This window comes from Fukomys damarensis, unplaced genomic scaffold (genome assembly GCF_012274545.1).
Source record: "Fukomys damarensis isolate Sample0158 unplaced genomic scaffold, DMR_v1.0_HiC HiC_scaffold_4, whole genome shotgun sequence".
NCBI lineage: Eukaryota > Metazoa > Chordata > Mammalia > Rodentia > Bathyergidae > Fukomys > Fukomys damarensis.
The window spans coordinates 24,217,770-24,239,703 of NW_022900916.1; the positions used below are offsets into that span (position 1 = coordinate 24,217,770).

The window sequence follows — 21,934 nt, forward strand, 5'->3', positions numbered from 1 at the left end:
AAAAAAAAAAAAAAAAAAAAAAGCGTTTCTCCTCTGTATTTCACTGTGGTGCATAATTTTGAGAGCTTTATACTACAATTTCTGAGTAATATAAGTACTTCAATGGTTCATAAGAGGAAACACAATTACATAAGATTTCTAACATTAAGCCAAAATATATTTGAAAGAAATCCTTTTGATTATAGCGCTGGTTATCAGCCCAGCCGCTCTTTTAAGTTCTAAGCCAGATTCTAAGCCCTTGGTCAGCCCTTGGTCAGAAACTGATGAAGCTGAGGATCGCAGTCCCAGGGTGCTTTGAGTTGGAGCCACCACATTAAGTGTGCTGCTCTAGCACCCATGAGGCTGATGACAGGCTCAGCATCTTTCCCAGCGGCTCGAGGGTTGGGGAAGGGGGTGACTGCAAGCTGCTAGACAACGCCTCCCACTCCTCCACTGTCACTAGGAAGAGTTCTCAGCCAGGGATTTCTGACAATCTCGTTTCCCTTAATCCTCTATCTACCTCACAACAGGGTAGGGAAGCTTGCTGTTTTACACATTTTGTGATATATGTGTCTGCTGTACAAATCCTTTGCACTTAACGTCCTACCTGTTTAGTGACTGTTTGGACTTACAGCTGAGGCATGTTGTTTGGACTTACGACCTGCCACTCAGACTTACAACCCTCCCCCCTCTTTGGTACCTCTTGAGGTTGCTTATTGTGCATAGATCTCCAAAAGATACTATGGTTTGCCTGTCTGGATGCAGAAGGGAGTGATGTGCGTCATGGTCTTGTGATATCTGCTGATCACATATGATACAGGCAGAATTGCTGTGCCACAGGGCCAGAAAAGTTAACCTGAGCTCGTTTTATTAGGCTCACTTCTAAGGACTGTTTGGTTCCAATAGTTTCTCATGAATCATAAAACTGATCCATTTGGAGGTAAATAAATTCTCAGTTATAAACAAATTCTTCAGAAGTGATGTTATCTTTGAAACTTCTTGAGTTGTAGAAATAGCTCATAGCACATAGGTGCACATATTTTCTCAAGGGTTCTATATACACTTCCAACCCACAGGAAACAAGTGAACGATTAATTATCATTGTTATCCTTGTCTCTGTGATTGCTTCATGTGTTTAATTTTTGTCATACACTCCTCACTAGTAAGCTCATTAACTGCATACTTTATGTGTCTTTCTGTCCTCCAAGGTGTTTACTACAGAGGTGGACAGAGCAGGGGCTCCATTAATTCCAAATATGTCAAGGACATCTGGCATTTCCACGGATTTTACAGAGTCAAGCAGGTTCATGGTTCTGTGACGCCTTTTTAGTAGTATTTTAGATTCACTGGTCTCTTGCAATGACCTGCAGAAGCCCCTTCATTAATGAGCCGTTCAAAACAACTTCCAGCAGGATCAGCTATGATCAGTGTAACCTTGAGGAATTCGTGGAGGCTGATAAGATGCCAGGAAAGGGCATGTGAGGAAATACAGGAATAGATGCTTTATTGACTTGTTAAAAATCACAGTTGGAGTGCATCTGTTTTGCAATCGTGATTAGTGATGAGCACTTTTGGTATCACTGCTATATCATAAAATATCCTGGACTTTCTGAATAATTTTCATCCCTGATTTTCTAGACATGTGAGGGATCAATACTGCCTGAACCCAGCTGATGTGATGATGTGTTGGCAGCTACTGCATTTTATTTTAAAGGTTATTGGAGAACATGTGGTCTTTAAGAAAAACAAATCATTTTCATTGAACTACTTTGATAATATGGGCCAGGGATTTAGCTGAGTGTTTCTGCCACCTGCCTTGCAAGTGTAAGGATTCAAGTTTGATCCCCAGTACCAAAAAGAAAAAAAAAAAACCCAAAAACAAATAAACAAAAAACCAGTATTTTGATAATATATCTAGTAGATACTCCTCATTTAAAGACCTACCTACCTGTTTAATGACTGATCAGACTTATGACCTGTCTTTTTTTTTGGTACAGTTCTGTACATTTTGTTGATAGAGCCTCAATGTCTTATTTTTGTGCAGTATATCTTGCCTATACTGTAATTTCTGCTGACTACTGTATAGTACAGTAGTTTAATGTTCATTATACATTACAGTACTGCATGTAAGAGTTATGTAAATGAAAGCAAAGCCATCAAGTTGGAGTTTCCTTTCACTATTTCTTTGTTTTGAATACTGTAATTTACATACGATATTCAAGTCCTCATTTAGTGACCGATTCTTAACCATTAAACAAGGAATGTCTGTATAAGTCTCCCCTGGACAGAGGAAAAGAGCCTGCATTCAGCTCTACCTCCAGAGTAGGCCATAGCAAATGAGCCATTCAAACACACTAAGGCAAAACTAAAAATTGAGAAGAAGAAAATGAGCACCCACGCAGTTAGGAGGGCACATAGTATCTGTCATATTTTGCACCCTACAGTAGTTAGAATGGAGAAAAAGGACGCAAAACTACATTTCTTAAGGCTATAAAGATGACCTCAATCTGAAATGTCTCACAGTCCTACCAGAAACAGTAACAATGAGGAGTTATTAATCTTAACAGGTCTTAGAGCATATGCTTCATTTTTTTGAATGTCTGCATTTTCAAAAAATGGAAATTAGCTGCTTGGCAAAAACAGAACCAGACACCAGGGATGGCGGCACAACCACAGCTACTTGGGAAGCTGAAGCAGGAGGATCACAAGTTTGAGGCCAGACCGTGAAACTCAGTGAGACCCTGTCTCAAAATTAAAAAGGGTTGAGAATTTAAATCAGTGGTATTTAGAGCCCCCCTGAGGTCCAGTCCCAAGTACCACAACCCTCCAAGCCCCTTCCCCTCAAAAAAGCAGGCAAGCCCTTTAGTTGTACTGATGTGGGAACTGCCATGGCACTGGTTCAGACCTCTTTTTTTTTTTTTTTTTTTTTTTCATAACTACATGCCATTAACTACCCTTGCATTTCTTCCTTTCAGGCAGCAATCTCGCTGCCTTCCCACCCTTGTAAGTGGAAGACTTCCAAGCTGAGAACTGACCAGGCTCTGCTATCGTGGCAAGTCCTCTACTCCTCACCCTCTAACTTTGCTAGTGCAGACTCCTCCCAGCCAAGCCAGTTTCTGGCAGTGAGCTGGTGCTGGGGGAACAGTCACCCTTACTGGCGATGGAACCACTGAGCTAAATCTCCGGCCCCTGTGGTTCAGGGCTCTTTAGTGGAGCTAGGCTCAAATCGAATTCACTTCCTCTTATACCCATGCAAGTCAGATCCAAGATATTATTTTCTGACATGTTTCTTACGCAAACTTCAGTCAGAGTAGTTCTTATTCCTGACTCTGCCCATCAAATAAAGCTTGGAAATAATTCTCTTCATTTATAAAACTTTTATTGCCAATGTCATGAAATTCTCATAATTTTGTTGGCATTTCATGAGAAAGTATCCACTCAGATAAAGAAACACTGAAAAAAAATCAGACAATTCTTCAATAAATAAGCTTGCAACAGAAATAAAAGTGTATTTTTAATTCTACCATGTATGGTTCAGTAGACTGACAAATGCCCTTTATAAAAGGCCAGCTCACTTCCTAAGTCTAATGATCACACAGACTTTGATACACGTGGGCCAAAGTCTGGCATCTAAACTACCTAGGTTGAATAAAGGAGGCTTAAAATTCTGATGCCCGGCCTTTGCCCACACTTCAATGAAAGCCCAAGAAACCAAGTCCTGGAAGTAGCACTATGAACAGGTGTTGCTGCTGACTGCCATGCAAATTAAAATTGAGAACCATCCCTTTGGAAAAACAAGATCTTACTTAGTCTAAAAGGAACTTTGATGCAGCTATTCAGAAAATGACCTCATATTATTTTATACCTGTTTCCACATCTCTAAACAAAAACACTTAATGTCAAAATGTACAGTTTTAGCTCAAGAAATGCCTTCATTGGCTCCAGAGTGAAAATACCACCAAGCTCAACCCCCAAACATCTATCAATCATATGACAGTACTGAGTATTTTATAACATTTCTGGAAAAATGCAAACAGGTGGAACAAGTTTATCCACTTACAAAAAGCCTGATTTATAAATTCTCAAATGTTCGGTATTTATGTGTTATATAAATGAAAAGAATAATGCATGAAGTAAATTTCACTTTTGGCATATTACTTATCCCGGCAGAGTTCCAGGGAAGCAAACTGTGCTCTCCGCACTACTTTGGACCTTTATTTACATACAGTATCACAGACTGTGTTCAAGTCATTTTCAGTTTTACTGAGAACAGATCCATTTTCATGGCTCTTTACACAATTTGACTTTTACCGTGATGGATGAACACTAGTTGGGTCATATGACCAGGACAAAGATTTCCCTTGATGGCTCTTCCCTGTCAATGCAAATGACAGCAAAAATGTCCCCTGGTAGGTGTTATCTATAGATTCTCATGGAGAAAAAGTCAATGAAATGAAAAAAGGTTGCAATGGAAAGTAAAGCATCTGCAATTATTATTCCTATATTCTTATGAAAGAAATAGCAATATATAGGCTGAGGATTTAGCTCCGTGGCACTGTGCCTGCCTCGCAAGTGCAAGGTCCTGAGTTCAATCCCGGTACCAAAACAAAGCGACAAACAAATAAATAAACAATATACAATTAGAAGATGTAATTACTAGCACTTGGTGCCTAGGACATAACTTTCAAGTCTACTGTAATAGTCTAGTCATCAACTAAGCCCACACCTCTTCTTACCATTAAAAACAAAAAAGGAAACTGAGGCTGAGGTGATCTATCATGAGTAATAGAGCTAGTGTAGTCAAATTTCTGACCAGAATGGCTAGATGGTGACAGGTGACCGCGTGTTCTAGACTGCAGAATTTCATAACCTCATAAAAACAGTATATGGTGAGGATTCTTAAGGAATAGCTTAGTATCTCAGAGATGACTTTCATCATGAATAGTTTTTAAAATTATGGATCATCTTCTAACACTTGCTTAAATATTTTAATATTTAATATTTTAAAGCATCTACAGACTGCTTTTACTTGGTACCTCGGGGGCACACAGAGAAGCAATCACAGAATTATAAATTCTAAAGGTAAATTATGGACCATCTCCCTCCCTACCCACGCAGTCCCTCCCCACCGTGGAAACCTTTATTTAGATGCACAGAATGCGTGAGGTAGGGCACTGTGAGTGGATGCGCACCGTGTTCAGGGCACCTGATAATTATCATAATGGACTCTTGGGTCCTTCCTCCCATGGCTGGGTGGCTCATATCACACGTCCAGCTGGGAAGCTGCTCTCGCTCCTCAGAGTACCAGGAACAAAGGAGCTGGCAGCCTTCAGGGGAGTGGCAGCCCACCTGACAGTACATTAAAGACACCCATTAGTTGCTTCAATCAGCTAATTAGCTCAACAAATGCAAAACCTAAATCATGAAATAAAGCGGCCCGATAGCTACCGTTGCTGGCATCTGATAAACTCTCACCAGCCCAGCAAAGGGAGAACAGAGTAGTTCCAGAAAAAACAAAAAGCTGTCCACACTGGGGAACTGGAAAGGGAGTAGACTTAATTTTTTATGAAAGTTGAGCCCTGCTGTGAAGTTTCACTGAAAAAAACAAAACAAAACAAACCAAAAACACCAAAAAACCAGGGATACCTCTGTGTTTATGCTTTGAAATTTAAATCAATTTAAATATAAATTGATGTTTCTTTTTGTCATTATGAGTTTCAAATCTCTGGTGTACGAATGGTCATTAACTTTCATTTGACCTTGGAAGTAGAGCTACTATCAAATTTAGGCAAAGGGCACTCTCATTATACTCATCTAGTTGCCTTACAGAAAACATGTTCCCAGGAGCTGTAGTGCTACAAGCCATTTCTTAGCTTTTAACTAGAAAACGTGATTCTCCCTTTAATGGCTCTTGCCCACCTTACACTCACCTCTCTACTGTAAACCTCAGCAAACTGTCTTTCAAGATTTGCCTCTGTGTGCGAAAAATGGAATAACAAGTAGGAGTCTGAATAGCACAAACTCACAGTTCCCGGGCCACTCAAGGCCAGAAGGAGCTGCTCTGTGAGCCATCAATCACATTACAGGGCCGGGGACCGTCGGTGTCCAGTTCTCCTTCCCAGTATCTTAATTTTCTAGAATAAAAGCAAGCTCTAACTTAAGGTGATTTAATTACCTTTATCAGCTGAGCATCATAAATAATGCTTACTAAATGATAAATGCTCATTACAAAAAAATCACTAAAGTGCCTGGCAGTACATTTTTTAAAACCAAGGCTTCAACAACCTGGCATTCTGGAGTACACTCTGTTGGGGTTATAATTATTCACCTCCTTGGCAAATCAGTTTCATTTTGTATCTTCATGGGCTTGATTATGAAGGACAAAAAGAAAATCATCTTGCCTTGCTTTCTAACTTATTTAATTCTAAACAATCCTTGGGGCTAAAGGATCCAACTTCCTATACTCAATGCGCTCAGATCTCTTGCTATTCAAAAGAAATCAGTGCAAAGGGTTGTAGTTTGCCACTGAGTGGTTATTTATCGTCTCAACTTAATAGCTCTAATTACAAAAGACATTGTCGTGGGATTTTTTTTTAAAGGCAATTTTCTTTGTATCCCAGTGGGAGAGTTAGGAAAAATTTACCAAGCATCTGCTGCATGCATTTTCAATTATTTCTGGATTTTACCAGTGCTATTATTTTCTTGATTGTAAGAGTTTTAATTTTCAAATACCCTTCAACTTTGTACTGCATAGAGAATTACCACTTTAAGACTTTTATTATGGTTGCAGGCCACTAAAAAACAAAAACAAAAGCGATCACGATACAACCTATCAACCACTGAAATGATCACTGCTCAAGAAGAACACACATTAGCACAGGCTGGGATGTGCTTTCAGGAAGCAGGGACAGAACTGTCCCCGGAAACGTGAGGACAAGGAGTTTTCATAGCACCAGAGAAGGAGAGAGCAGGTGTTAAGCAAAACTCTCCCGGGGAACTCACCCCGGATCACCCATCACACAGGGAGCCAAGTATGTTGTGTTATTTTAGGGTAAAACACGTGCTGCTCTTCGCATGGCTGATAAATGCTAAAATGCACGTTCAGCGTGGCTGCAGGACAACCAGCGAAGGCCCGGCCCAGCCCGGCCACAGAGGAGCACGGTGGATGCTGGCAGAGACAGCATCCAGGAGGCAGCAAAGTAAAGGAAAAGGACAGAAACAAACCGTGTGGAAAAATCAATTCTGAGAGAACACAGGTGCATCCTTTGAAGGCAGGCTGTGAAAGTCTGGGGGAAAATAGAACGGGTTGAAAATACCACTAAAAAATAAGCATAATCTCTTGATTACTTGAAATACAGCCATCAGGCTTGTGTTACGATAACTCAAACATTCATTATTAGAACACTCAAAGATTAAAAGGAAAACCAATTCAAGAGATCATTAACAGTTTTTTAAGAGCACTTAGATTTTTCCATGAAAAATTATCATACAGTATTAAAAAGGTACAAGGAGTCTGAGACAACAATAATTATATTATCAGGTAAGCCTGTCTTTGCTAGCTTCTAATTTTATTAACATCTACTCTAAAATCCTGCATTTTCTTTAATATGAGGTATGTGTCTATAGAAGAATCAGGATAGTCAAATATGTGCTATATTAAAAGACTATACCAATTAAAAACCAAAAGAATGTAGTGAACTATAAAAGGAATGATTCTGTAGACTTAAAAGGCTTTCTTCTTTTAAATATCCAAAATATCCACTGTATTGTCTACCATTCTATCGATCTATCAATTTTATTTCTCATGACAAAACATGAGACTTTCTTTGGAGTGTTCCTGCCCAGATGTATACAATATTTCCCTCCCTTCCTTTCTTTCTGTACTGGGGGTTAAACCCAGAGTCTTCTTACTGAGCCACATTCTGGCACCCTGTAAAATTCTGAGACAGGGCTTTGCTAAATTGCCCTGGCTGCTGGGGTCAAACTTTTGATCATCCTGCCTCAGCCTCCCAGAGTGCTAGAATAACAGGCCTGCACCATTATACCTGGCTATGACTTTTCAATTGCGTTGGACCTCAAACCTCACAGATGCGTCCCATCAGAGGATCCTGGCAACATGTGGTTTCTACACTCTTACAGACACCTACTTCAATAGGAAAGCAAAAACCACTAAAATTTTCTAAAATGTGGTACCGGTGACCAGTAATTGTTACTACTGGTGAAGCTGGAATTTGACATAGATTACCAAGGCAACAAAAAACCCTCACATAGTCAGTTTAGTGGGTTCACCAGGATTTTACCAGGCCCCAGGCTGTCTGCCTGAGTGTTCTCCATACGGCTCAGTCTTATGGCAAAGGACAGCAACCAGGTTGTTGAAATTACACACCCGTTATAAATGCCTATTTAAGCTTGAGTGTACGACTCAAAGAAGATTGAAGATATGTTCTTTGAAATCAGGATTCAAAATTGATAAAGCAAACCTAAGAATCTATAGAGATAGAAGCAACATTTTAATGTGACAAACTTTGGCTTCCTTCTGGTCTTTCTAGCCTATTAAAAATAGTAGCATTTGGTGCTTGCTTTGGCAGCACACATACTAAAAATAGTAACATTTGTAAAAGAACTAAACACTATAATCTAAGCTATATCACATATTTTTATATCTCAAAGAAACAATATTTTTATATACAAGCAACACACTTAGCCTGAAGCCTGTTAGAGAAAACAAAACAAACAAACCAATGTCCTTATCATGACAGGGTCAGTCTGACCTTTCACTATTTTGTTCCCCAGGAACATCTTTTCACATTCACTTTATTCTCATAATGCTGGAAAGTACTAAAAGTAGAGGTGTAGCTGGAAACCCGGAGCCTGGGCTGGAGGACTGGGGTCTGCTTCTGTGATTCCCCCACACGTGTGACCTCAGTCCCGGCACTACCTTTCTCCGTCCTCACACGGTGGGGGGGGGTTCGGACAATTCCCTCTGCAACGGTTCGTTACTCTCACCTGCCCATCCCCGCTCCCTGGTGTTCTCTGTGGTGCCGCTGCTGCCTAGTGCTGATTCACGCGCCTCACAGGGTTCAGTGTGACTTCCCCTCCCTGCCGTCTCCCACTATTCCAGAACAGGACATTTTATCCTGCTAATCAGATCCCACACCCACAATTCTGCTGGAGCTCTCATTACAGACAGCCTCTCTTTTTACTGGGATTGTTACACTCCACAGATTCTCTAAGCCAACGAATTCCCTTTCTGGTTTTTAGTTTTTCTTTCCTTTCTTTCTTTCTTTTTTTTTTTTTTTTTTTTTTTTTTTTTTTTTTTTTTTTTTTTTTTTTTTTTTTTTTTTTTTTTTTTTACAGTTCATTTTTTTTTTTTTTTTTTTTTTTTTTTTTTTTTTTTACAGTTCTGAGTATTGAATATGAGGGCTCATGTATATTAGGTAAGCACTCTGCCACTGAGCCTCATACTTGAGATCCTCCTGCCTCAGCCTCCTGAGCTGGGATTACAGGTGTGTACCACCATACTGGACTCAACTTGTTTTCCAATCATGTACACCTTAAAGAATTCTTGAATAGAAGAGTCCCAAGGTTGTGCTTCGAGAAAATGAAAGAGTAAAAATATTATTGTAACTAAATATTAGGCCTGGAAGAATCTGTAGTTTAACAGATTCTAACCCAAACTCCATATAATGCAGACTGAAATTGCTTAGAGAAGGTCCCAAAGCCATTTGTGCAAAAACAGAGCCTAGAACCTCCCTGCCTGGTTCTTATCCAAACTTTAATATCCCAGATATGCAAATTTTAAAACACTTGACTATCTATGGACTATGCAGACAGAGTGAAATTTCAATACTGCCAAGAAAATTTACCAGTATGAGATTTCTGGCTTTCCAGAAATAGAAGTCCACTACGGCACAAATTTCATAGATCTAAAGATAATGACAGCTAATGTGCTTTGGCTGTGGAGTCCCAAGAAAAAGGAGAAATACATCTTTCAAGTCACTGATGAGCCAATTTTATCAGCACAAGAAGCCATCCAACAAAGAGAGAGAGCTCAAGAATATCTTGCTAATTTTTGTAAATCTTGGAAAGTCTTAAAATGCTCTTTAAATCCACTAAGGCTAGCTCTTAGAAAATTATAAAGGCATATCCTAATGGCCTCTTAGAAAACTATAACAAAATGTTTTTTTTGTTTTTTTTTAAACTAAGCTACAGCCTGGAGTCATTTATAGAACCTAAACCGATTGGTAGTTACTTTTGTTTGTATGCTGAGCTGAAATTAAAACTTTTCCTCTATACTAATGCCTGTTTTAATAGCTCTCTACAGTGAAGACATGAATCTGGCATGACCACCTGAGCCCTAATTAGCAGTTTTACTGCAAGACATAGGCTAGGAAGGCAATCAATTCCTTCTGTCAGCTCCAGATGTGCTGACTGTCACTTTAATACTTCCCTATTATATGTGTACCAGATTCTCTTTCTGTTGCCTTTAAAAAACTCAACATGGTTTTCTAAAAAGCAAGAAACTAACATAGAGAGCACCACTCTGCAGCTGGAAATCTAATTAAGGCTGTGCTCAATGGCCCTGCATTTTATCATCTCCTAACTGCACCATAATAAAAGTTTTTCTTTTTCAGACAGCACTCACTCATTAATGCATTTTATTTATGAAAATATGTTGTGATTTAAAAACAGCAGGGGCCGGATTCGTCCTTGGTCACTACGGGATCCTCTTGTCCTATGGCTCAGCTGCTTAGGGTGGGTGCCCAGTGAAAATGTTGTAAAGGCAGAAGGACTGCAACACCTAGGACTCAGGCTGTCACGGACCTTGCCATTGTCAGTTACATCCACTCTCAATGTCAGTTCAGGCCCAAGAATGTAGGAGGAAACAGCAAGTGTTTCTAGAATTTCCATATTTGGATTCTTTGAATATAATAATACATAATTTGGTGGTTGTTTTTAAGCCTAGATGGTTCCCCAAATCTGTTGTCATTCGGTGGGGCTGTGAAAAAGAATTGTCAATGTTTTTCTCTAAAATAATCTTCGTCTTAGTTTAATAGTCAGAAAACATTTAATTAAAGCAAGGGCAAAATAAGAATGCCAACTCTCCTTGATACTATTTATACTTATTTTACAGGGCCCTAAGTAATGAAATAACATTAAAAAAAGCAAGATGTTATATGGGTTGGATTGGTAAGATAGAAACAAAATTGTTATCATTGATGGATAATGTATTTGTCGTGCAGAAAATCCAAGATACTTTTAAAACCAGCTATTGGAACTCATTTGACTTTGATATAAGTATGAGACACATAATCAAGGATTCATATACAGAAAAAAATGTCAGCTAGAAGAGATAATAGATGTGGGTATTGATAAACTAATTTTAAAGTTTACACTGAGAGGGAAAAGACCCAGAAAAGCCAACACAGTAATGAAGGAGAAGAACAAAGCTGGAAGGCTGACACTACATGATTTTAAGACCGACTTTTATAAAGCTACACGTGAATCAATTGGACTGAAGAGCCCAGAAATAAACACACACAAAAACAGTGAACTGATCTTTGACAAGGGAGTAAAGGCAGTATAATGCAAAAAAGATTGTCCTGATGCAGTTTAATGTGAAAGCCCTGGGTTCAATCCTCAGTACTGAACCAAGAGAGGGAGAGAAGGAGAGAAAGAAGAAGAGAAGAGAGAGAGAGAGAGAGAGAGAGAGAGAGAGAGAGAGAGAGAGAGAGAGAGAGAGAGAGATCATCATCTTTGAAACAAACTGAACATTTATTGTAAAAATAAATGAACTTAGATACAGACCCTATCACCTTCATGAAAACGAAGACAGAGAGAGAGAGAGAGAGAGAGAGATCATCATCTTTGAAACAAACTGAACATTTATTGTAAAAATAAATGAACTTAGATACAGACCCTATCACCTTCATGAAAACGAACTCAAGTGAACCATAAACCTAAATGTAAAACACAGAACTACAAAAGTCTTACAAAACAACACTGGAGTAAATCTACATAACTTTGTCTTAGCAACACCTTTTTAAATGCAAGACCACTGCCATGATTCTTGAAAGACATAATTGGTAATATTTTTAACAAAGATCTGTTTCAGAAAGACACCGATGAAAATAAAATAAGCCACAGACTGGGAGAAAATATTTGCAAAAGGCATTCCTAATAAAAGACTATTGCCTCAAATATGCAGAGAATTCTTAAAATTCAACAGTAAGAAAATGAAAAAGTGAATTAAAAACTGGGCAAAAGATCTGCACAGACACCCTACTGAAGAAGATCCAGAGATGGTAAATAAGCACTGGAAAAGAGGCTTCACATCGAATGTCACTGCAGAACTGTAAATTAAAACTACAATGAAAAACCAATAGATGAGCAGTGAGTTATCCCCACACACCCATTAGAACTGTGCAAATCTAAAATATGGCATCAAATGCAGAGAAACTGCAGAGCAACAAAGCTCTCATCCACGGCTGGTGCAGCCACTATGGAAAACAGTTTGATAGTTTCTAACGAAATATAACATACTCTGATGTACACTTTATCTCACTTCTTGGAATGACCTCAGTTGAAAACTTATACCCATAAAAATTCTGCATACTGATGTTTATAGTGTCTCTATTCACAATTGCCAGCATTTATAGCAACCCAAACAGTAGATGAACAGATAAACCGTGGTGCATTCAAGAAAAATGGGAATTGAGCGATTTAGCTATGAAAAGACATAGCAGAATCTTAAATGCATATTATTAAGTAAAAGAAGCCAGCATGTTATGGTTTAAGTCTAAAATGGCCCTCAAAGCCTCATGTGACGGGCGGCGACCAGACTATGGGGCCGCTATCGCTGGTTTGCTGTTGGCCGTTGGGATCTCGTTGGAGAAGAGTGGCCAAAGGTGTAGCCTCAAAGGGTACATCTCTTCCCTTCACTCTCTGCTTCCTGGATGCCATGAGGCGAGCAGCTTTCTTCCACCAGACCCTTCCACCAGGCCACTTCTGCCTGGAGCCAGCAGATCAGGCAAGGCCTGAAACTTCTAAAATGTGAGCCAACGTAAACCTTTTCTGCTCTAAACGGCAAGTGTCCAGTGTTGTGCCTCAGTGATGAGGAAAGTGACCAACAGTCTGAAAAGGCTATGAGGTATTGTGGAAAAGGTGACATTATGCAGACAGATAGTTCCGAAAATCAGTGGGCAAGGGCACTGGGGATTGAATCCAGAGCCTCACACACGTTAGGCAAGTGTTCCATATGCACAGCCTTCACAGAGGATTTGTAGGGGAGCAAAACTGCTTTCTGTATCTGTGATGCTATTAGCGCTGCAGATGCATACCACATTATTCCAAGCCCACAGAATACACAAAACCAAAACCGAGCCCTCATGTAAACTATGGACTCTGAATGATAGCAATGTGTGAAATGCAGGCTTCTGAATCACAAGATGCGTTCCACATTGGCTTAGGGCGTCCAGAGTGAGGCACACAGCATATGCAGGGCAGGGAGCATTTGAGAACCCCCTGTACCTTGGACTCAGTTTTGCTGTGATCCAAAATCTCCTCTAAAAAATAAAATTTATTTAAAAAGGAAATTTTGTGAAGACAGAGACCAAGGAACCATTACAGAATAAGATGAGAATAATTTTTTAAATTCAAAGAATAAATAGTACATTTATAATAGCAACCAAAACTATAAGGTACCTAAAAATACATCAAATAAAAATATGTAAGATTTTTATGGGGAAAATTGCATTAATGATCTGAAATACAGCCTAAATTCCTTTGTTTTTTTCTTTTTAATAGGACTGGGGATTAACTCAAGGCCTTCACACTGAGCTACATTCCTAACTCTTCACTTTGAGACAGGGTTTAAATTGCTAAATTGCCCAGGCTGGGCTCAAACTTGCCATCATCCTGCCTCAGCCTCCCAGAGTGCTGAAAAGACAGGCATGCCACCATGCCCGGCAGTCCAGGCTATTATCTCGAACGTGTCAATTTATCCACTGGTCTATAAGTTGAATACACTTTTTGTCTCTTTTTGTAGTACATATTTGGGATCCAACCCAGAGCTTCAGCATGCTGGGCAAGTATTCTGTCACCGAGCTCCACCCCAGCCCACGTTGAACGTGCTCTTAAATGTCCTTATAGAGCTTTCCACAGAATGTGACAAATTAAACCTATGATGAGGACAAGGGAAGTAAGAGATTAACCTTACTTGTTTCTTCACTCATCCCCAAAGTGTTATTATAAAGTGTTGGTAATTAAAACATGAGTGTAGGCACAGGTACAGATGGAATACAGAGACCAGAGATAACGCCAAGCCCTTGCCCTCTTCCTCCCTCATCTCCGCTCCTGCTCCCCGCTCCTCTTTCATATATGACTGAGTTACCTTTATAGATAGGAACTGCGCAGGCAGAGCACCCCAGGGACGCTCCTGGGGTAACACAGGATTTCTACCTCATACCCCTTTCATGAAGAAATTCCAGATGATGTCAAGTCCTAAATGTGAAAAACACAACTTTTAAGCTACCCTATTGCTAAGTGAAATAAATCAAGACACAGAAGGGTGATGCATCACATGGTTGGTTTCTGCTATATGAGAAACCCAAAGCATAAATAAGAGCAAAATGAAAGAGAGATGATAGGAAACAGGGAGGTAGACTACGTGGAGATGGGCAGGGGATCTGGGAGCGGGGCAAAGAGGAGGGAAGGGGGGAAGGGAGAGTAAAGTGGGGCAAGACGCGATATGTATGCGAAGCAATCCCCCATGAGCAAGGTATGCACCGTGCTCCACAAACGTGCTAACAAAGCAGGAAAAACAGCCACACCTAGCTACTGACCTCGCTCCTCAACTGTGAGTGGTTTATGACATGAAATTGGAAAAAGGCAAAAAGATCTATGCATAGCAATGTATGTTCAGATCTTTATTTTAGAATGTAAAAAGAGCCTTAAAACATAAATACAAAATCAAGAATTATGCAAATAAATTCTACAGTATACACAGCTAATAAAATGATGCAAATCAATACTAATGACCTAAAATTAACTCTATAAAATGGATTACACATAGTTACAGAAATTAAAACCATGATAGTAAAAACCAGTGGAATATGTCCAAAAAAAAGAATATTAAGTAATATACTCAAAGGATTTTTGACAAAAATACAAAAGTAATTTAATTTGTGAAAAGATGATCTTTATGACAATTATTGTTAGAGCAATTTCATAAGCCAAAATAAAGTAAAATAAAACACCTTGTACCTAAGTCTCATACTTTGTACTAGAACTAACCGAAAATGGACCATAGACTTTTTTTTTTTTGAGACAGGGTCTCACTATATAGTTTATGCTGGCCTTGAACTCACTATGTAGCCCAGGCTAGCCTCAAACTCATGGCAATCCTCCTGCCTCAGCCTCCTGAGTGCTGGGACCACAGGTGTGCACCACTGCACCTCGCTGGACCACATACTTTAACATAAAATTATAAAGCTTTTAAAGGAAAAAGACACAAGAGAAAACCTGTGGTATTTACAGCTAGCTAAAGAATTCTCAGACTTAATCCAAAGACATGGTGAAAAAGAAAATTTATAGGGGGACTTTATATATGTAAAGAACTTTTTGCTCTATGAAATACTATTGAGAGGATGAAAGATGAGTTAAAGACTAGAAAAAAAACCCACAAACTACAATTTGACAAAAGGACTAATATCTAGAATATGTTAAAAACTCTCAAAACTCCACAATGAAAAAAACCAAACAATATAATTAGAAAATAGGGACAACACACAAAAAGCACTCACTAAAGATGACATTCAAGGTCTGGGGATTTAGCTGACTGGCACTGTGCCTGCCTCGCAAGCCCAGGGACCCAAGTTCAATCCCCAGTACAGAAAAAAAAAAAAAAAGATGACATTCATGACAAACAAGTACATAAAAAATCCAACATCATTAGCTGTCAGGGAAATGTACACTAAAGTTACAAAGAGATTGCACTACACACTTATCAGGATGGCTAAAATAAAATTTAAGAGCTAGTAATATCAAACGCGACAAGGATGTAGAGAACCTGGACCTAGTGACTGTCACATGGTTTGGGTTGGCCATTCTGGAAAAGTTTGGGAGTTCCTTAAAAAAAAAAAATTCCACAGCAGCCACACAACCCAGGAATGGTACTTGGATATTCATCTCAGAGAAAGAACGAATCAGGTTCAAAGACCTGTACTATCCACGAGTACTTGTAGTGGCTCCACTTATCATAGCCAAAACCCGCAAACAACCCTGATGTCCTTCAGTGGGTAAACGCATAAAAATACTGTACTGCATCGTTACTGAGGAATCTGATTCAGCAAGAAGAGAGGAAAGAACTACTGACATTCACAGCGACTGGAATACGTCTCCAGAAATAATGCCAGTGAGGAGTCAAGTCTCAAAGTAATACACTGCATGACCACACTTATGTGTTTTCCATATGACAACATTAGAGAAATGAACAGATTAGCGATTGTCAGGGGTTACAGAATGATGAGGCATAGGTACAAAGTCGAGGCAGCTCTGAACAATCTGAGGGATCCTGTGGAGACAGAAATGTTGTACGTGTGTGTTGATATCCTAGTTGTAGTACCGAACCACAGCTTGGGTTTTATTTTCCCCCCTTTAAAATTTTTCTTTTTGGTACCAGGATCAAACTCGGGTCCCTGTACTTAGGAGGAGGGCGGCGGAACCACTGAGCTAAATCCCCGGCCCCTTGAACCACAGCTTTGCAAGATGTTACCACTGGGAAGCTTAGACAAGGGTACCTGGCAACTGTTTATATCACTTATTACAAGTGTGTACAAATCTAAAATTATATTAAAATCCACAAATTAATGTGAATAAGCAGTAATTGCACAATAATAGAGTATTTGGAAATACAAACTACAAAAATATTAGTGGTTATCTATATTGATTTTCCAATTTCTTCATGCACTAATGTATTACAAATTCTTTTTCAAGCATGCTTTACTATAACAAGCAAAATAAATTGCGACATTTTTCTTATAAAAAGAAAAGTAGTATACACTATTGTATACAATTCCACCACTTTACTATATATTAATTATTTTTAAAAAATTTAAAGCTGCTTAATGTCCCATCACATTGGTCATTGATCTATGATAGGGAATTTTTCCACTTTCTTATTGGTAAAAAAAGCACTGTAAGCCAGGCATGGTGGTGCATGCCTGTAATCCCAGCACTTGGGAGGCTGAGGCAGGAGGATCGCTGTGAGTTCAAGACCAGCCTGGGTTACATAGCAAGTTCCAGGTCAATCTCAACTACATAGTGAGACCCTGTCTCAAAAAACCAAAACCAAAACCAAAACAAAAAAAAGCACTGTAAGAGGTATCTTTCTACTTAATCTTCACAGGCATCCCCAACTGCGTCCTATGACTGGACCTCTAGCCATGCAGCTACTTAGGGACACTGGAACATACTGAACAACTGCTATCAATTTATGCCCCCATCATTAGTACTTGTACGTGAGATCACTTTGCTTTGTCCTTGAGAAATTGCCAAAGTTGTATCCGTATTCCAAGCTCCACAGGTCAATTAAATAGAAAAACAGACAAAGTATAGTAAAATTGACTTCCTACCCATCTTTTTTTACACAACGTAACATACTTGCTTATTCATCTTCATTTCCTTTCGCCTTCTGAAAGTTCAACTTTCTCAGCCGAACATCTGCAGCCTACCTCTCTCTACCTGCTTCACCCGCCTCTGGCCACTCTTGCCTCCTTGCTGTCCCATGCATGTCATGGGGGCAATGCCTCTGCTCCAGGCCTCTGGTCTGGATATCTGCAGTCTCACCCGCTATCAGAGGCCTTCCCTTCCCTCTCTGGATAAATCCGCCACCACTTCCTCCAGCTTCCTACTCTGTATTTCTTGTTCTGTCTCTGGCAATGTCATACTCCACATTTTCTGGTTTTTTTGTTTTCTCTAGTTTTACCACTTCTCTACTTATGTGAGACAAAAAAAAAATCCTATTTTCCAAGGCACTGCCATTCCAACTCATACAGACTTTAAGTTCTGTATCTATCATGACAAGAAACAAGATCAGCTCTAGTGGAAGCCTTCCCTCTTATAATTTTTGTATTGACCTCCTTTTTCCATGTTGGCTTCCACCTTTACAAATACCCACAATCTAATGCTGTTTGCTGAGGAGCCCTATTCATACCGCCCTTGCTGTTCAATCCGCAAGATTGCCATTTGGTACCTCTGCCTCTGCCTCTCCACCTTTATAATATGCAGTCTTTGTGTCCTCCAGGTCAGCCAAATTAACAAATCAAGTAGCATGAATCCAACAGCAGTGTTTGATTCAAAAGTAACTGAGCTGTAAAAAGATTCCTACAGCTTCTAACTGGAAAAAGAAAAACACAAACTGTATGCCATGTGTTAAGACATTTCCATCCCATATTTCTTCAACTTTTGTCACTACTTCGATTTGAGCTTAGTCTTTCTGCCTGAAAAGTCTCACTCTGATTTAACATTATCCAAGGACTTCCTGATTTTCATTCCATTCAGTGTTGACCTCCTCCCTCTGAACAGGGAGGAACAGCAGCGCAAGATATGCCTCTTCCTGACATTTCTTCTATCTAAGCAAGCATTTTTCTACTTCAGTGAGTCTCCATTTCGCATTGGATTTCAGTAGAGAATTTTTTTCTCTCCTTCAAGATATATTTGAAAGCCCTATTTTTGTTTCTATTGCTTCCATAGATTATATCTTATAGGCAGGATAAGATCTGATCCATGTAATCAGTCCTATGAAAAACGCTTGCTTTGAAATGTCATTAAAAAATTACTCGTAGGAAAACCACTTTGAGGTAAAATATATGTATAACCTTACAAAGAGACCACCAGTATAATATTCTATGTTTTCTATCATTAGGATATGTAACACAGCGTGACTTGACAGATCATTTTTCAAGGCTGCAGTGAACTACAAATATATTTTTAATTTTCCCTTGAAATCTTAAATAAATTAGAACAAAGCAGTGAAATTTTACTTTAAAAAAATAAAACATCCTATGTTACTTTGATGGTAGGATAATGGCTTTTAAGAAGCGTGACACTTGTCTAATTCTACACCAAAACATCCTGAGATGTTCAGCTGCACGGTTCCACACAGTATGTGAAATATTCCCCACAGACTTACAATCTTCCTCCCACCCCAGAAGAGCCTACTCACCAGACTTCTTTGCTTTCAAAGCAATAACAGCTGCTAGTTCTCTCTGCACCTAATAAAACATTAGGGGAAAAATCAAATTAGAAGAGGAAAAAGGTAACCACCAAAGCAGTACTTTGTTTTTATTTCATTTTATTTTTATTTATTGTATTTTTACTGGAGATTGAACTCGAGACTTTGTGCTTTTGAGGCAAGCAACACAACCACTGAGCTAAATCCCGGACCGTAGCACTTTGTTTTTAGATATGCAACCCAGTTAGGAGCTGTTGCAATGAAACCTAAGTTTACTGTCATCCCTGTTTTATTTTGTAATAGACAAACTTCTACATAGGAATTTCAGGCCAAAAATTCAGAAAAATCATATTGACTTAGTTTTTAAAAGTTAGTTGACAGAATGTATATATGGAGAAACATTGGTATATATGTCAGGATGAGTACTTCCAGGATGAGTACTTCAAAAACATAACTATGCAACATTCAGAAACCATGAAAATACTAATTAAATTACTAAAATATCTATGATATCTGAACAAAAACGTTAAATAGTATTTGTCACTCAGAGGTACTAGCTTATATAGAAATTCTAGAAACATCGAGACAGGTGATTCTGGTCTAAGTGGTTCTCTGTTCAAACGCACTGAATGTTTGTCACACAAGTGCACAGACTGATAGGGTAGGTGAAATGTCAGGGTTCAGATGGAGAATGTCCCCCCAAAGCTGCCTGTGTTTATATGAGGGGCCTCAGGGGGATATAGAGGATTTGGTGTAAGGAGTTGGGGTCTGTTGGGGAGAGGGTCACTGGGGGTGTGATCTGGATGGGAGTATTTCCTGCCCTGCTCCTCCCTTCTCTGTTTCCTGACAACTGTGATATGAACAGCTTTTCATCTGCTATGCCCTTCTGCTTGCCGTTCTGCCTCAGAGCCAGCTCAATGTGGACCAAACTGAGCCAAAACAAACCTCTGCTCCTTTAAGTTGCTGTGGTGGTCAGATATATTGTCCCTGTGACTAAGACAGGAAAAGGCAAGACGACCTTTAAAATCCTAAGTGTTCTAGACCCTATTTTATCTTCCAAAATTTTTAGCACTGACATGCCCTCTTGTCCTCCCTACTGTGAATGCTTAAAAGCCCTCCTTAAAAACATTCTCAAAAATAAATATTAAAGAGACAAAAATTTAAGCACAGTCATTTTCAAAGATAACATTAAAACAATCTTTGGAAAATCTATGCTTGGTAGCGATAAAAATTCCTTAATGACCAAGCTCTCATTTCCTTTAGAACACGGCCCAGAAGCTCCCCCTCCAGTGTGTGTGTATGTGTGTGTGTGTGTGTGTGTGTGTGTGTGTGTGTGTGTGTGTGTATTTGGGTGTTTGGAGGTGGTAATGGTGCAGGTTGGGATCAGCTGAATATATTACAGTAATGACACTTTAAAGGGAAAATATGGCAGTTCAAGGTTAAGTTGCAGACTTACTATTCAAATTAAGTTGATTTATATTCATTTACTGGAAGGCAAGAGCAGGGATGTGCTGGACCCCCTGGAGACTCCACTCCCAGTGGCCAGCATCCTCACCCTGAGGGAGGCAGCTTGCCCGAGACTGATGTCATTCCCCTGCTTTCCCTGTGGGTTGGTGCAAATGCCACTCAAAAGCATACACTCCTGAGTTAGCTGATTCTTCGATGCCTGAAGACTCTCAAGACCACCAAGACAATAGCACTAAGGCAATCATTCTCTCTGTCCAACCTTGAGAGTTTGGCTCTAAAAATGCTCATGTCTAAAGAATTAGAGGGAGGAAAGGGACGAGGGGCGTGAAAGTGAAGAATGACCACACAAAGCTTTTATAAACATGTGGAAGTGTACAAATAAAAAAGCAATAAAATTAAAATACCAATCACTGTATACGTTATATTTTGAGCTGAGGTGCTCACAGAGTTTATTGTAGCATCATCACCTATTTGGGCGTTTTTCTCCTTCACAGTGTCATAAATACTTGGGCATGAGGCAGAGATGAAGATACTGAGCATTCACTGGGACCCTGCCCGTGGCTCCCCATTCTCTGACCACCCGGAGGATCTACTGTGACAACAGAGATGGAAAATGAAGCATGAGGTGGGTCACTTATTTGGCCTCAGAGAATCCAAAACAAGCCCTTTTCATCCTCCTATTTCAGTTTTCCAGAATTCCTTCCACAGGACCTTGGTTGTTTTTTGTTTTTTTCCTTCTATAATTAGAAATAGGCTCAAAATATAAAGGGCTCAGAAAAAGGAAAGTATATCCTTAACACTGTATCCCACTATATCTTCTCAATAATTTGGTGCAGTAAGAAAGAAGAACGAGATGAGCAAGAAAACAACGGAGCATTTTGAGGTACCACAAATGAGTAATCTGAGGTGAGAAAGGCAAGAACTCTACAATTTAATTTTGAAAGAACCTAAGCATTTCTTTAAAAAATAGATAAATAAAATAAGCAAGATTTCTGGACACATTGCATCTTCGTAATCTCTACAGTGGGAGGATGTGTTTTATGCCAAGTGGAATGTAGCACAGCTACCATATTTCTTCTCCAGGATGGAAAAGATTTTTGACAAAAACCTGGGGCTGTAGCTCAGTGTAAAGTATTTGCCCTGCATGGATGAGGCCCTAGGTTGATTCCTAGCAGCATAGAAACAACAACAACAACAACAACAACAAAAGGTAGATTGTTCTTCCTTCAAAGCACAAAAGGGAAAGCACTGATC

The 21,934-nt window shown here is 39.4% G+C and overlaps 1 protein-coding gene across 2 annotated transcripts in view; it reads right to left on the minus strand.

Annotated features, from left to right (window-relative positions):
- Positions 1–21,934, minus strand: part of Rapgef5 (Rap guanine nucleotide exchange factor 5) — a 187,236-nt gene that overhangs the window by 125,328 nt on the left and 39,974 nt on the right. For both annotated transcript variants that reach the window (XM_010641103.2, XM_010641104.2), the window contains exon 6: positions 19,205–19,253. In XM_010641103.2, the coding sequence (XP_010639405.1) occupies positions 19,205–19,253 (49 nt within the window). The remainder of the gene's footprint in view (positions 1–19,204; positions 19,254–21,934) is intronic.